This window comes from Tamandua tetradactyla, chromosome 9, assembly GCF_023851605.1.
Source record: "Tamandua tetradactyla isolate mTamTet1 chromosome 9, mTamTet1.pri, whole genome shotgun sequence".
Taxonomy (NCBI): Eukaryota; Metazoa; Chordata; class Mammalia; order Pilosa; family Myrmecophagidae; genus Tamandua; species Tamandua tetradactyla.
In genome coordinates, this window is record NC_135335.1 from 33130494 (window position 1) to 33145278 (window position 14785).

Here is a 14785-nt window from a genome sequence, read left to right on the forward strand (position 1 = left end):
GAGAGAGGCAAGCTGGAGACTGGATCTGCTGCCCCTCCCTGCCATGCACCAAGCATCCAGCTCCCAAAGCATGGGCTGTCACTCAGAGAGAAGTGCCCACCCCCTTCGCCCAATCTCCTCCCCCACAGCCATGGCTCAGAGGGCAGAAGCAGGCATAAAAGCAATAGTTAGCACCTAGCAGAGCTGGGTGTGGTCAGGGCAAGAGACAGTCAAAGAGAGCTCTGTCAAAGCCAGTGCCACCCCCGGGTGAGTGACTGGACACCCAAGGCTGTACCCTCGAGGAGCAATATTGGGAGTCCGTCACTGGGGGAGGGCAGGATAAGCCTCACTAAAATAATCCTGCCAGTCACCAAACAAGTAAACAAGGATGATGATAATAAGCCCGTCAGAGGGTGCGAACCAACATCCAGAGTTATTATAATATATTACCTAAAATGTCCAGTTCCCAACAAAAAATTGCAAGACATGAAGAGAAAAAGAAAAGCACACACCAGGGGAAAAAAGCAGGCAACATAAATTATAATGCTACATTAGAAAATTCTCACTTAATGCAAAAAAAAAAAAATAGCACAAGAGGAATGGAGGACCAAAAAAGTCATGAGCTATATAAAAAATAAAGAGTAAAATGGCAGACATAAATCCAACTACATCAGTAGGAACATTAAATGAGAATAAACGATCCAAACACAAGTCAGATATCATCAGACTGGATAGAAAAGCAAGATCCAACTAGATGCTGTCTACATGAGACACATTTTCAACTCAAAGATACAAACAGAGAGAAAGTTAAAAAGTGAATAACGATATATTATGCAAACAGCAACCAAAAGAAAGTTGGAGAAGCTATAAGAACATCAGACAAAATGACTTAAAAGGCACATTTTATAAGGACAGAAGGGTCAATCCATCAGAAAGATATCACAATTATTATAAACACAGACGCAGCTAACAACAGAGCACTGAGATAGACAAAGCAAAAATTGACAAAAATGAAGGGAGAGAGAAAGTTCAACAATAGTAATTGGAGATTTCCCTGTACTTTCAAGAACAGATAGAACTAGGCAGAAGATCAACAAGGAAACAGAGACGTGAACAACATTTAAACCATTTACAACTAACAGACATCTATACATCACTGCAAAAAGAACAGTCTGTGCATTCTACTCAAGTGGCCATGGACCTTTCTCTGAGGATAAACCATATGCTAGCTCATAAAACCTTAAAAGGACAGAAATAATACAAAGTCTGTTCTCCAACCCCAAAGGAATGAAATTAGAAATCAATAACAAGCAAAATGGAAAATTCACAAACGTGTGGAAAATTAACAATATGCTCCTAAATAAATAGCCAATGAATCAAAGAAGAACTCGAAAGAGAAATTAGAAAATAGTTGAGATGAATGAAAATGAAGACACAGAATACCAAAATATATGGGATGCACATATAGTGGTACTTAGAGTGAATTTTATAGCTGCAAATGCCTATATCATGAAAAAAAGATAGAGCTATAAAATACTAGGAAAAGAAAAGTAAACAAAACCTAAAGCAAGCAGAAGAAAGGAAACAAAAATGTTAGAGTGGAACTTAATGAAATAAGAATAGAAAAACAATAGGGGAAAATTAACAAAACCAAAAGCTGGTTCTTTGAACAAAATTGTCAAACTTTTAGCCAGACTGTCCAATTAAAAAAGGAAGAAGACTCAAATTACTAGAATCAGAAATGAATGAGGGATTATTAGTATTGATCTTACAGAAATAAGGATTATAAAGGAAAATTATGAATAATTATATGCCAATAAATTAGACCACTTAGATAAATGAAATGGTGTGGTAGTTAGGTTCAGGTGTCAACTTGGCCAGGTGAATGTGCCTAGTTCTGTTGCTGTGGACATGAGCCAATGGTATGTGAACCTCATCTGTTGCTGATACATCTGCAGTTGGCTAAGAGGTGTGCCTGCTGCAATGAATGATGTTTGATTTAATTGGCTGATGCTGAAATGAGAGACTCAAGGTAGCATAGCCCAAGCAGCTCAGCATACCTCATCTCAGCCCTTGCAGCTCAGCCCAGGCCTTTGGAGATATAGAAAGGAATTGCCTCAGGGAAGGCCGTTGGAACCCAGAAGCCAGGAGAGAAGGCCAGCAGACATCACTGTGTACCTTTCCATGTAACAGAGAACCTCAGATGAAAGTTAGCTGCCTTTCCTCTGAAGAACTAATGAAATAAATTTCCTTTTATTAAAAGCCAATCTGTCTCTGGTGTGTTGCATTCTGGCAGCTAGCAAACTAGAACAAATGGTTAAATTCCTAGAAAGACACAAATTACCAAAAGTGACTCAAGAAAAAAACAAAGTGAATAGATCTATAACAAGTAAAGAGAATGAATTAATAATAAAAAACTAACCACTGAGAAAAACTCAGGCACAACTGGCTTTACTTGTGAATTCTACCAATCATTTAAAGAGTTGATCCCAATTTTTTAAAAACTCTTCCAAAACATAAAAGAGGAGTGAACACTTCCCAACTCATTCAATGAGGCTAAAATTACCCTGACATCAAAAAACAAAGATATAACAAAATGAAAATATAGATCAATATCTTTTATGAATACTCAAAAATTCTCAACAAAATATTAACAAGCCAAACCCAGCAACAAATAAAAAAAAATACACCATGAACAAGTGGAATTTCAAAATTGGTTTAATTAATTAATATAACAGACACCATATCAACAGAAGAGCAAACAAAAGCCACATGGTCATCTCAATAGATGCAGAGAAAGCATGTGACAAACCAACACACTTTCATTTCAAAAAAATAAAAATAAAAATAAATAACACTCAACCAACTAGGAGTAGAAGGGAGCTCTCTAGACCTGACAAAGGGTATTTACAAAAAACCTATTGCTAATATTAAACTTAATGGTGAAATACAGGATGCTTTTCCTTTAAGACTCGAAAAAAGATCAGAATGTCCGTTCTCAGAAGAAAACATAGTGACAAATCCTCAGTGACCTTGGATTTACCAATGGACTGTTAGAATGACATCCAAAGCATGAGCAACAAAAGAAAAAAAAAGATAAACTGACTTCATCAAAATTAAAAATGTCTATGTTTCAAAGGACACTATTAAGAAAGTTAAAAGACAACCTATATTACACTAAAGTATGAGTAACAATACAAAAAATAGATAAATCAGAATCTAACAAAATGTAAAACTTTTGTGCATCAAAGGACATTATCAAGAAACTGAAAACAACCAACAGAATGGGAGAAAATGCTTGGAAACCATATATCTGATAAAGGTTTAATATAGAGAATATACAAAGAACTCCTACAAATCAATGACAAAAAGATGAACAACCCATTAAAAATGGGCAAAGGATATGAATAAACACTTCTCCAAAGAAGACTTAAATGGACAATATGCACATGAGAAGATGCTCAACATCATTAGTCATCGGGGAAAGACATATTAAAACGAGCTTTTACCCACCAGGATAGCTAGAATCAAAAAGCCAAATAATAAATTTTAGTGAGGATGTGGAGAAACTGGAAATCTCATACACTGCTGGTGGGAATGTAAAATGATGCAATCATTTGGACAACAGCTTGACAGTTTTTTTTTAAAGTTAAACATGAAGTTATTGGCAATTCCACTTCTGGGCATATACCCAACTATACATGGAAAAAAAAATGTCTACACAAAAACTTGAAAACAAATATTTATAGCAACATTATTCAGAAGAGTCAAAAGGTGGAAACAATCCAAATGTCCATTAATGGATGAAAAGATAGGCAAAATTTGGTCTACCAAGCAATGGAGTATTTTCAGCCATATAAGGGAAGGATGTACTGATACATGCTTCAACATAGATTAACCCTGAGGACATTACGCTAAGTGAAAGAAACCAGTCACAAAGAGCACAAATTATATGATTTCATTTATATGGACTGTCCAGAATAGGCAAATCAGTAACGGCAGAGTATATTTGTGGTGGCTTAGGGCTGAGGGGGGCACTGGATATGGGGTTTCTTTTTGAGGTGATGAAAATGCTCTGAAATTGACAGTGGTGATAGCTGAACATATCTGTGAACATACTAAAATGATTCATTGAATTATATGCTCTCAATGGGATACCTTTCTGGGACGTGAACTATATCTCAATATATAGGTCACAAAGAATAACAACAATAAAAATCAACTAGAGGTGCATCATGGTTGCCCCTTAGACAAAGCCATACTCTCCAGTTTGCCACAAGCCCCACCACTCCCTGTCGCAACCCATCAGTGAAGTCAGATGCCAGGTGCCATTTAAAGCACCACACTTCAGGGTATGTTCACTTCCTGATCATTTCACTCTCTCACTTGACATCTGATTCACCCCAGAGAGGTCAGATTTCATGACTCCTGTGTTAAGACAGTCAGTGGATGCAAAAGTCAGAGAGATAGAAGCGCAGGGAGTTATGGCTGAAGAAATCCTGAACAGAGAGTTGGGAGATGTGGGCTTTATTTCTGAAACGCACCGCACAAGTTGTCCGTAGCTTCCTTTCTGAAAGGAGACTCTGGGACTAGGTTACTACACAGGTGAATTCAACGTCAGCCTTCCCTGAAATGAGGAAGTTGGTTGAATGCTGTTGTTGACGTGCAAGAACAAGGCAAGGTTAAAGCAAACATGGTGCCAGGCCCAGAGGATGGCCAAGGTCAAGGTGAAGTTCGAGCCTCTCCTCGCTTGCTGCCCAATCTGAATGCCTAACACATGCCAAGCACTGAATCAACCCAGGCCTTTCCTGAGTGCAAAGAAAGTCTCATCAGGTGCTGGTCTGACTACACAATTGTCCAACACTGGGCAACTGCTTTTCACAAAGGGAAAGCATGTCTTAGGCTAAGAGGCACAGCATGGCTGAAATTTAATAACACTGCTTGGCCGTCACTGCCTTTGCTTTTGGCTGCTTTTATTTATGACTTATGATAGTGGGATTACACACACAAGAGTAAGTTTCCTTTTAAGTAAGCTTACTTTTCACAATTGCATAATAACCCATCATGCAGATGTGCAGACATTTAGAATATCGTTTTTTATTTTTGACTCATTTTTTTTCTTGGCTACAACCTCAGGGCTATTTTTAAAAAACAGAAAAATTTAAACAACCCAAACGCTCTACAAGAAGACAATGGCTAAGTACAAATGACTGCAGTCATAAAAATAATCAGCCTACTTATAAGGGAATGTGGGGGGGAACAGGTTAAAATAATTGAAGGAAGCAGGATGCTAAGTTCTGTCCTACCACAAGCACAGGTGAAGTCAGTATTTGCAAGACTGAGAGAGGGTCAAGAAAAGAACGAGAAAAAATAGAGAAAGCTGCTATATCTTTTAAGAATAATTTCCTTTATGGTTGCTATAATGCTCTTTGTGCAATACTATTTTAATCTCAATGAAAAGACTGAAAGGAAATGGTTAGGTAACTGGTAGTTTGGGTAGTTTGCAAACAAGAATGACTGAAGTTTCAGAGACAATGAGTCAGAAGATGTAAAGACCTTGCCAATTTTAGTTCATGCTATTAAGTCAGCTTTTCAAATAATTAACCCATTAGCCACATGACAGTGGGTGACGGCGGAAACGGGCGCCTGGTCACCTCCACTCACCGTGGCCGTGCCCCTGGCCTCCTCGTAGGCCACCCTGGCGACGTCTCCCACGCTGGTGTTGAGAAAGAAGTAGCCAGAGCCTTCCCTGATGTGGAGCTCCGCCTGCGACGGGGAGACGGGGCGGGGGCAGGTCAGGCTGAAGTCGATGGGCAAGGGGCTCACTCGTGCCCGCTCCATCCCCCACCCCCCACCCGCCCTCGCCCCCTGCCCAGGGCAGCGTGGGGGCCGGGAAGGGGCTCCACCTGGACGCCAGGGTGGTTGTAGATGGTCACTTCCTCCGGACTCACTCGCACGTCTTCCACCAGAATCAGCTCTATGGAGGCCGACACGGGCACGAGAGGCTCGGGCTGGAGAGGCAAGGTCAGAGTCGTCGGATGGAAGAGTCCCTGCCGGTCTCCCCTCCCCTGGGCGGAAATGGGTGGGGTTTCCCAAGAATGGTCTGCAACACTCCAGGCCACTCACTGCGTTCCTGGGACACAAACCCCGACCAATAAAACCATTGTGCTTCTGAGCCCAGCTGAAAGGTCACCCTCCTTTGAGGCATCCCTTAACCCCAAGAGGCTGAATGAGTGGCTGCCCCCCCCTCACTCATCAGAGGGGGTGGTCACTGGCAGCTCTGCTCGGATGCCTCCCCATCCCCTTTTGCCAGGCACCCCGTGGTGTACTGGGAATAGAGGGGTGCTTCACGCACTCAGCAGCTCACTGATCAGCCCGGCTGTATATGATCAACAGCACTGTGTAGGGAGTACAGGGGACTGGGGAAAACAGAACCCCTCACCCAGCCTCGGGGCAGGGTCTTGGGGCTGACCAGCGAGAGATGGAGCAGGCTGTTTCCCCTGGGCAGGGCTGTCCCCTTATGCCACCAGGGTGTCATCAGAGGCAGATGGCGAGGCCCGACGACTTCTGAGCACGGACTCGGGGCCAGGCTCTACCAGGCGCTAGGGGTACAGCGTCTGACCTCTGGGAGGTCACAGTCGAATGCAAGGATTACACAGAAAAAGGGAAAAAATGATAGAATGCCAGAACGTTGTGTGGGGTCTTAAGACAGAGAAAGCAACTCCAGGAAGTGATGTGTGCGCAGAGAGAGACCCCAAGAAAGCAAAGAAGAACGCCACATCAAAAACTGTGCGTGTGTGTGTGTGTTGTGCGTGTGTATTGTGCATGTGTGTGTGTTGTGCGTGTGTGTATGTGTGTGTTGTGCGTGTGTGTATGTGTGTGTTGTGCGTGTGTGTGTGCGTGTGTGTTGTGCATGTGTGTATGTGTGTGTGTGTGTGCGTGTGTGTGTTGTGCGTGTGTGTGTGTTGTGCGTGTGTGTTGTGCATGTGTGTGTGTATGTGTGTGTTGTGTGTGTGTTGTGCATGTGTGTGTATGTGTGTTCCCATCTCTTTGGAGTGATGAAAAAGTTTTGGTGATAGATGGTAGGGATGGTACAACATTGTGAGTGCAATTAACATCACCAAATTGTAACATTGCAAATTGGTAAATGGGAAATGTTAGGTTGTACATATGTTACCAAAGTAAACATTTAAAAACAAAGGCAAAACAAAAAAACAAGTAAATAACTAGGAGGAAAGTCCTGAAAGCAAAGAGAGCCCTCAAACAAATGTTCTGAAGTGGGGGTGCTGCTTGTCTTGTCCGAGGCTCCGGGAGAAGTCCAACCCCAAGCAAATGTATTTCTGATGCTGGTGAGGATAGTGGGGGTTGAGGGGGGCGGGTGAGCCATTAGGGACAGGGCTGATGTGTTCCTTCACCTCCCTACAGGCCTGGCCTCCTCAAATACTACTCCCCTCCTCCAGGGGGGAATGCTTCTCTTCAAGAACTTTCACTTGCTCCCTATTACCTGGAGGCAATTTAAGCTGTCCATCCAGGCATTTATGGTCCTTCGTAATATGGCCCCACCTCCCCTTTCCAGCCACTACCTGCTGCCTCTACCTTCTTCCAAACACAAGCTTACTGACTCCCATAGCGTGGTCAGTGGGGTCCAGGAAGTCCATTCTTGGGGAACCCTTTCCACTCCCACCTCATGTGAACCCACGTGCCACCCACTAGCAGCACCTCTGCCCAGGGCCCGCGTGAGATGCTGGGCAGGGAGGGGTGGTCCAGTGTGGAGGGACCTATGTGCACACAGATGGCTGCCATAGTGGGGGGGGCTCAGCACCTGAGAACAGGGAGTACAAGGGGTTCTGGGATTGGAGGCAGAGGCACCTATCCTGCCCCTGCTTCAGGGAACACTCCACCAAGGAGCTGATATTTTACTGGGAATAAAAAGGACAGGAGGCCACCCAGTGGGGAAAAGCAAAAAGTGGGAAGAGGGGGGATTCCAAAAGTGGGAAGTGGGTTCTCAGGAGTATGACGGTATGAAACCCCTGGGCACCCTCAGCAGGTCTGAGGGTGAGGGGAGAGCAGCAAAGAGGCTGGATTGGGGATCCTGGGTTGAAAATGAAGATGACCTCTAGTGGCAGGATAAGCCTGAAGGTCCTGAGAGCTACCAGAGGTGTATCCTGAGGCCAAGAGGTCACAGGACCAGCTTTGCCTCTCAGCCAGGTCCGTCTGGAAGCCTGCATGGAGGGATATTGGGGTGGGGGGGAGACTGGGGCAGGGAGGAGGCTTGGACATCGTGCGCCAGGCAGATTCCCCTGCCTTGCCCACACAGAGGGCTCTAGGAGGTACCGGGTGCATCACTCTGGCTGCATGAAGGTGAGACTGCTGGTAGCCGGTCGCGGTGGCAGAGATGGCTGTGGTTCCCGATGCCTCATGGACTGAAATGGCCTGCAAACCTGAGCCCAGGAAAAGAGAAACTGATGCTTGATTTTTTAGCTCAGTGCTGCTTCTCAGGCAGCCCTCCCTCCTCCTGGTTTTCAATTTTGCATCTGCCACGGTCCTAAAAATAGATAAGTGAGTTTGCTGAAACTGTGTGAAATGTAAGAGTTAACAGGGCCCTGAGCAAGTTTCCACGGGGACACTTGGAGGTGTTCGAAGAGACGGACTCAACTTTTGGCTGCTCTGGAGTTTTTGAAAGTTTAGCACAAAGTTGCATGGGTATTAGCAGATCTGCTCTACAATCTGGGATTTGATACTTACCTACATGCTCCGAGCCTTAGTTTCCCCATCTCTAAAACAGGGATCCCAATTCCCACTTCACAAAATTTCTGGCAGGATTAAATGAAAAGGGTGAGCTCGTGGTACTGCTCCCTAACTTTTAGTTCTGAATAAAGGGGGGTGCCAGATAACTATGCTTCTAGCAGACAGATATGCACTGGGGTGCATGGGCTCACCCTAGCACATTTTGGGGGATTTCCACCCAAAGCATCCCAGCTCACCATGCAACTTCTTCTGGCCACTTCCATTGTCCTGGGACAGCAGCTGCATGGGCTGGCCTAGTTCAATGCTGGCCAGCAACGGCCTGGTGGACTCCCACTGGAAGCTCAAGGAGCTGAAGTTGTCGAATCTGCGTCCCTGCTCGTCATAGGCTGCCAGGTCCAGCAGGGGCCTGCGGTGGTTGGAGACCGGGACCTGTAAGAAGGCAAGTATCGGATGCAAAGGCCACACTATGATAGCTACTGCGATGGAGATCTCTGTGCAAAAATGTGTCTCCCTCCTTCCTGTCCTGTTGTTAGGTTAGATTCTGGGTGGAGGGTTATTGGGTTCAAGGGCTGTGGATATTTCCAAGGCTTTTACTAGACTGTTTTACTAAAAGAACAAGTCAATATATATCCCCCAGCTGCCTTGTGGTTAGTTCCACTGGGTGCTGGGGGTCCTGGGGAGGGACTGGGAACAAGTCACACTAACTAATCTTCACTGCTGCCCAGATATCAAGCTCCCTCCAAAACACTGTCCAATCCACTACGGACCAAGGTTCTCAATGGTGTCCCCCTCCCCCCAGGGGACATTTGGCAATGTCTGGAGACAGTTTTGTTTGGCACAAGTGGTAGAGATACAACTGGTATCTAGTGGGCAAAGGCCAGGGGTGCTAAGCATCCTCCAGTGCACAGGACAACCCCGTAACAAAGAATGAAGAAGCAGGCTGCTCTCCTTCCTTTCTCCCTTCATTTTTCCAAATCTTTCGAGCTCTAAAGTCCACCCACTCACATCTCAGCTTTTGCAGGAAGTCTTGCCTACTGGTCCAGTATAAATGTCAGTTACTACCACTAAAACTTCCCAGGGTCATTCGGTTTGCAAAGCTCCTTTCAGAGCTGATTTCTCATCTGGTCCTTAAAATACTGCAGGATGTGGGATGCTCAGAAAAGGAAAGGAACCAATCAGAGGGGATTCAGTAGGGAAGTGGGAGAGCCCAGGATTTCAGGTTCCAAGCCCTGCTTTCATACCATTTCACCATTCTCTTTTTCTAAGCAAATTCTCCCCTTAGGACCCATGCTGAATCTAGTCCCCTTCCCAAAGCAGCGAAGCCAAGTGTACCAGCCTCTAGGTTCTAAGGCCTGGATTCAAATTCTAACTCCACCTCTTTCCTCCCAGGTAAACCAATAACTTCCCCAAGCCTTAGTTTCCCCATCTGTGAAGGAAGAATCACAACAGAACCACCCTCCTTTTTTTTTTTATTTAAATGAGGACTGCATGAAATCATTTTAAAGAGCCAGGCTCATTATAAGTAAATACTTGAGTAGGTTAGTATGGTAGCACTTTAGCACTGAGAACAAATATTTCCAGTTCTCCTTCCAGGTACGAGGTCCAGCAGGAAGGACCATAGTTCTCTGACTCTTGGGATTAGGAGTGATCATGTCACTGGGCCAAGGCCAGCGTGTGACAAGTGACTTGTGAAAATTCCAGGTGGAAGCTTTCAGGACCAGAACATGATACTCTCTTTGCCGCCACATCCGAGATGGTGGCTTTTCCACAGTTGAAGTTTCAGAACAAAGACAACGACATGAAGCAGGGTCTGTTGGCAGCATCATGATGAACATGCAGCATGAACAAGAAATGAGCCTGAGTTTGTGTTGAGCCACCAGATTTTGGGGCTGTTTGTTACTGCAGTATAGTTTAGCCTTTCCTGACTAATACAGTCACCAAACTCCCCTCCTCCACTGTGAAAATTTCTCCCCAACTCCTAGTTCTCTGGCCCCAGCATGATTCCAAACACTGAGCACACTTGATAAAAGCATGCTACAAATTTTAAATGCATGCCTTCCTAACAACAGGTCAGTACAATCACCTAGGAATAGAAAGGATTTTGTTATTATTCTGTACACAAGTTGGGGAGATGTGACTGTGGGGCAGGGGCTACAAGGGGCATCATTTAAGCCCCCCACTCCACTCCTTCCTCCAGATACAACCCTGGGGGTGGGGGGAACCAATGCCCTTCCCTTCCTCCTACCCTCCCAGGGAAGGACATTAACACTGAGTGCCAACCACACTTAGGAGCTTACTGTATCCTTCCCATGGCCAGTCGAGGCCATGGCATTAATCCCATCTTGCAAATGGGGAGACTCAGGCTCAGAGGCATTAAGCAACTTGCCCCAGGTCATGTGGGGTTTGAGGGGGGACTCAGCTGGTCTGACTTGGGAGCTCATCCATCTCCCCACCACCCTGCAGCCTCTTCTTGATGCTCAGAAGCCACGAGCTGAAAAGGCTGGAGGACCAGGGTCAGGCTGGAGTCGGAATCCACTTTATCAGAGAACTCTCTGAGTGGTGTCTTGCCTCACCAATAATTTACTCTGCAAACAATTCTTGTGTGGCCTCTGGATTTGGAGAGGTATAAAATTAAATTGATACTGTACCCAGGATGGATGGCAGGGATATATCTCTTTCAAGGTCCCCTAATAAGGCCATAAATCGCAGGGGCTGTGCCTGAACGGTTCACAGCTTGTGAACCCGGGGGCTGATGGATCACAAGGCAACGCCACGCTCCAAGCCCATTATTTCCTAGCAGGATGTAAGACACATGCAAGCCAATGCAAGAGGGCTCTGCAGCCAGACCCTCATCTTTCAGTCAAAAGAGACAACTCTAGATTGGAGGTTACTGGGGGGTGAGAGGGTGGGGAGGGGTAGGGAGGTGGGAAGAAGGAGGTTTTGCCTAGTGGGTGCAGAGCTTCTGACAGGGTGATGAAAAAGCCTTGGTAATGGATGGTGGTGATGTAAATGCACTTCACGCCACTGAGTTGTACATTTAAAACGGTTACAATGGCAAATTTAATGATTATACATATATCTATGGTATTACAATAAAATTAAAGTAAAAAGGGGAAAATAAGAGAGAGGGAAAACTCTACACAAAACCAGAAGGGTATACAGACAGACAGACAGACCAGGAGCAACACAGCCCAAGGAAACGGTTAGGATTTGGTTAGGAGCTAATGTTTAAAGTCAAGGAGGATGCACGTAAATCGGGTATTTTTGTGTTCTTTGAGCATGAGAAGATTTGGCCAACCAGGGGTTAAATTCTCCCGGCACAGTGGCTGCTCCCTTCAGAGGGCACCTACTCTCCCTGTCATCCCAGACTCCCTTTGGCCTCCTTTATTTAGCAGTGTCCACTTGGCTTCCCTAGACATCGGAGTTTGCAAGAGTCAAAAGCAGAAGACAAGGCGACACAGACTTGGTATGCTTGCTTGTTTGTTCATTCAGTCATCCATATTTATGAGCCCAAAGGGACTCGTGAAGAACAAAATAAGTTCATTCCGTGGTGCTAGAAGGGAACTGGAAGACGAAATGTTGAGAGGGGGTGAAACTTCAGATAAGGTGGCTGGGCAAATCTCACCAAGCTGGAGGAGACAAGAAGGAGCTCTGGGTTATGTGGGGGGGAAAATTCCTGGTGGAGGGAACAGCAAGTGCTAAGACCCCAAGGAGGGCCCCAAAGGGTACATTCTTGTGGGTGTCTGAGTGCAGCTGGAATAGGGTAAGAGGGAAAGTGAAGGGGGCCGGCTTATGGGGCAGTACAGACGAAACAAAGGATTTGAGAATTTACTCTGGGTGAACGGGGATGCCACTGGAAGGTTTTAAGAAGAGAATAACAGAAAGATACTGACAGTTACCCTTTTGCACACTTTTTTTGGTTAGCCAGGTTGCTATGACAGGCACCACACAATGAGTTGGCTTAAACAATGGGAACTTATTAGCTCATGTTTTCCGAGTCCATGGGTCTGACATCAAGATATTGGCAAGGCTGGCTCTTTCCCCGAAGACCAGAGCAGTCTGGTGCTGACAGCCAAAACCCTTTGGGGTTCCTTGGTTTTCCCGTCATGTGTAATGTCCTTTCCTTTCTTCTGCCTTTTTGTTTTCCTGGCTTCTGGCTCTTTACTAAGACCACCCTCTCTCATTGGACCAAATAAGAAACATGTCTAAACTGGGGTCCATAATTCGATTCACCACAAACACCTCTCTGCCCAGCCATATTTAATCCCTGCAACAACTCGAGGAGGCCAGTATTATCACCACATTTCAGAGAAGAGGAGTTTGCCCAGCTGGGTGGGACTGGAGCCCAGGCTTGTCAGCCCCTGAAGCTGGGCTGCAGGTGTGAACTCACAAGGGGTGGACCCAGCAGGCTGGATTTTTCCAGAAGAGCCCAGATTTAGTCTTTTTTTTTTTTCTTTTCGCAAGGGATAATTTGCTAAGTATAGAAAAGCAATTTAAAATGTAAAATTTTCAGAGTTTGCAACTAAATAGCTTCCTAAGTCAAGGGAAAAAAAAAAACCTTTTTCCTGATCACACATTGATTTTCTGCTTAGAAAAGACAGTTGTGTGCCACATGCCACACACATCGGGCCTGAGCTAGGGGTGAGTGCTGAGGCACCAGTGGTTTAGTTCTCCTAGTCTGTCCAGAGGGAACAAGGTGGAGACTCCGCGCCTTGTCCCTCTCAGGGCCAAGTGCAGGAATGGTCTGTACGGTCACGTGAGGTATGACATGCCAAACACAAAGAATACTTACTTTAAAAAAAACTGTTTACTTGAAAACACTTCAAACTTACAGGACCGTTATGAAAATAACAAAACCCATAAAGAAACTCCAACATACCCTCTACCAAGATCCACCAACTTTTGATATTTTACCATAGTTGCCGTATCATTCTCTCTCTCCACCCGCCTATTAGCTATCCATCCATTTGTCCGTCCATCCATCCATCTGCCTACCTATCTATCCATCTGTCTGCCTGTCTATCCTACCCACCCATCCATTCTTTCATCCATCCATCTTCTACATATTTGAGAGCAGAATTCTTACCTTGAACAAATATAACTAAGGCACCAACCCAGAAGGGCCAGCATCCAGGAAGTGGAAGGGCTTACCTACAGATCCAGGAAGTTCCTTCTGTCTCAGATCTGTGTGATCAGTAAATCCCCAGAGAGGACAGAACTCGACTGGCCAACGGCCAGAGAGGCAGGAGGAAAAGCTGGACTAAACTCCAGCAGGAAGGAGTGGCAGCGTACATTTCATGGTGGATTGTGAACGTGTTCCCCAAATCCCAGACTCTGGAGCTGGACAGTTCCCCCTGTGCTTCAAAGAGATGCCTTTGGATAAACTGCCTCCCTTCACCCAGCAGGCAGCCAGCTCCCAAACCTCTCTGCCCCAAAGGTGAGAAAGGCTGGAAATACAAACAGCTTCAAAAAAGTTCAGTTACACCCATCAATGAGACACTCTGAGTATTCTCACAGCAAACCATGATAGGTGAGAGGGTTCCAACCCCAGAGACTGGCTTCAGGAAAACTCAAGACCTTCCACCAAGACAGGGTGGAGCCAGACATGTCTTGGACTGACCATAACTTCAAGCTGAGAGAAAAGCAGCAGCTCGGTAGCCAAGGAAAAAACACTGAATTTGGAGGAGAAATTACGACCCTGAGAAAATCATTTGACCTCCAAGCCTCAGCCTGGAGACCACAAAATGGGTGTAACAACGTTGCCTCACTGATAGCCCCGGCGAGGGTCAAGGAGGGCACAGGGTGGAAGTTCCTGGCATTACCGAATAGATTAAAAGAACCGGCTGCCTCCACAAGATGGATCAGCATTAAAACATGGCTTTTCTAGGGCACATAATCCTTTCAAACTGGCACGAGGGGCATGGGAGGTTTTGGGTGTTCTTTTTCATTTTTGTTTTCATTCTTATATGTACTTTTTGAGTAATGAAAATGTTTAAAAATTGATGTGGTGATGAATGAATGCACAACTATATGATGATACAGTGAACCACTGATTGTA

General features: G+C 45.3%; 1 protein-coding gene across 2 annotated transcripts in view; it reads right to left on the reverse strand.

The window, feature by feature from the left end:
• NUP210 (nucleoporin 210) overlaps positions 1 to 14785 on the reverse strand; it is a 142488-nt gene that overhangs the window by 36285 nt on the left and 91418 nt on the right. For both annotated transcript variants that reach the window (XM_077116402.1, XM_077116403.1), the window contains 4 exons: positions 8964 to 9156; positions 8314 to 8420; positions 5886 to 5990; positions 5644 to 5745 (listed from right to left, as the gene is read on the reverse strand). In XM_077116402.1, coding sequence (XP_076972517.1) covers positions 5644 to 5745; positions 5886 to 5990; positions 8314 to 8420; positions 8964 to 9156 — 507 coding nt within the window. The remainder of the gene's footprint in view (positions 1 to 5643; positions 5746 to 5885; positions 5991 to 8313; positions 8421 to 8963; positions 9157 to 14785) is intronic.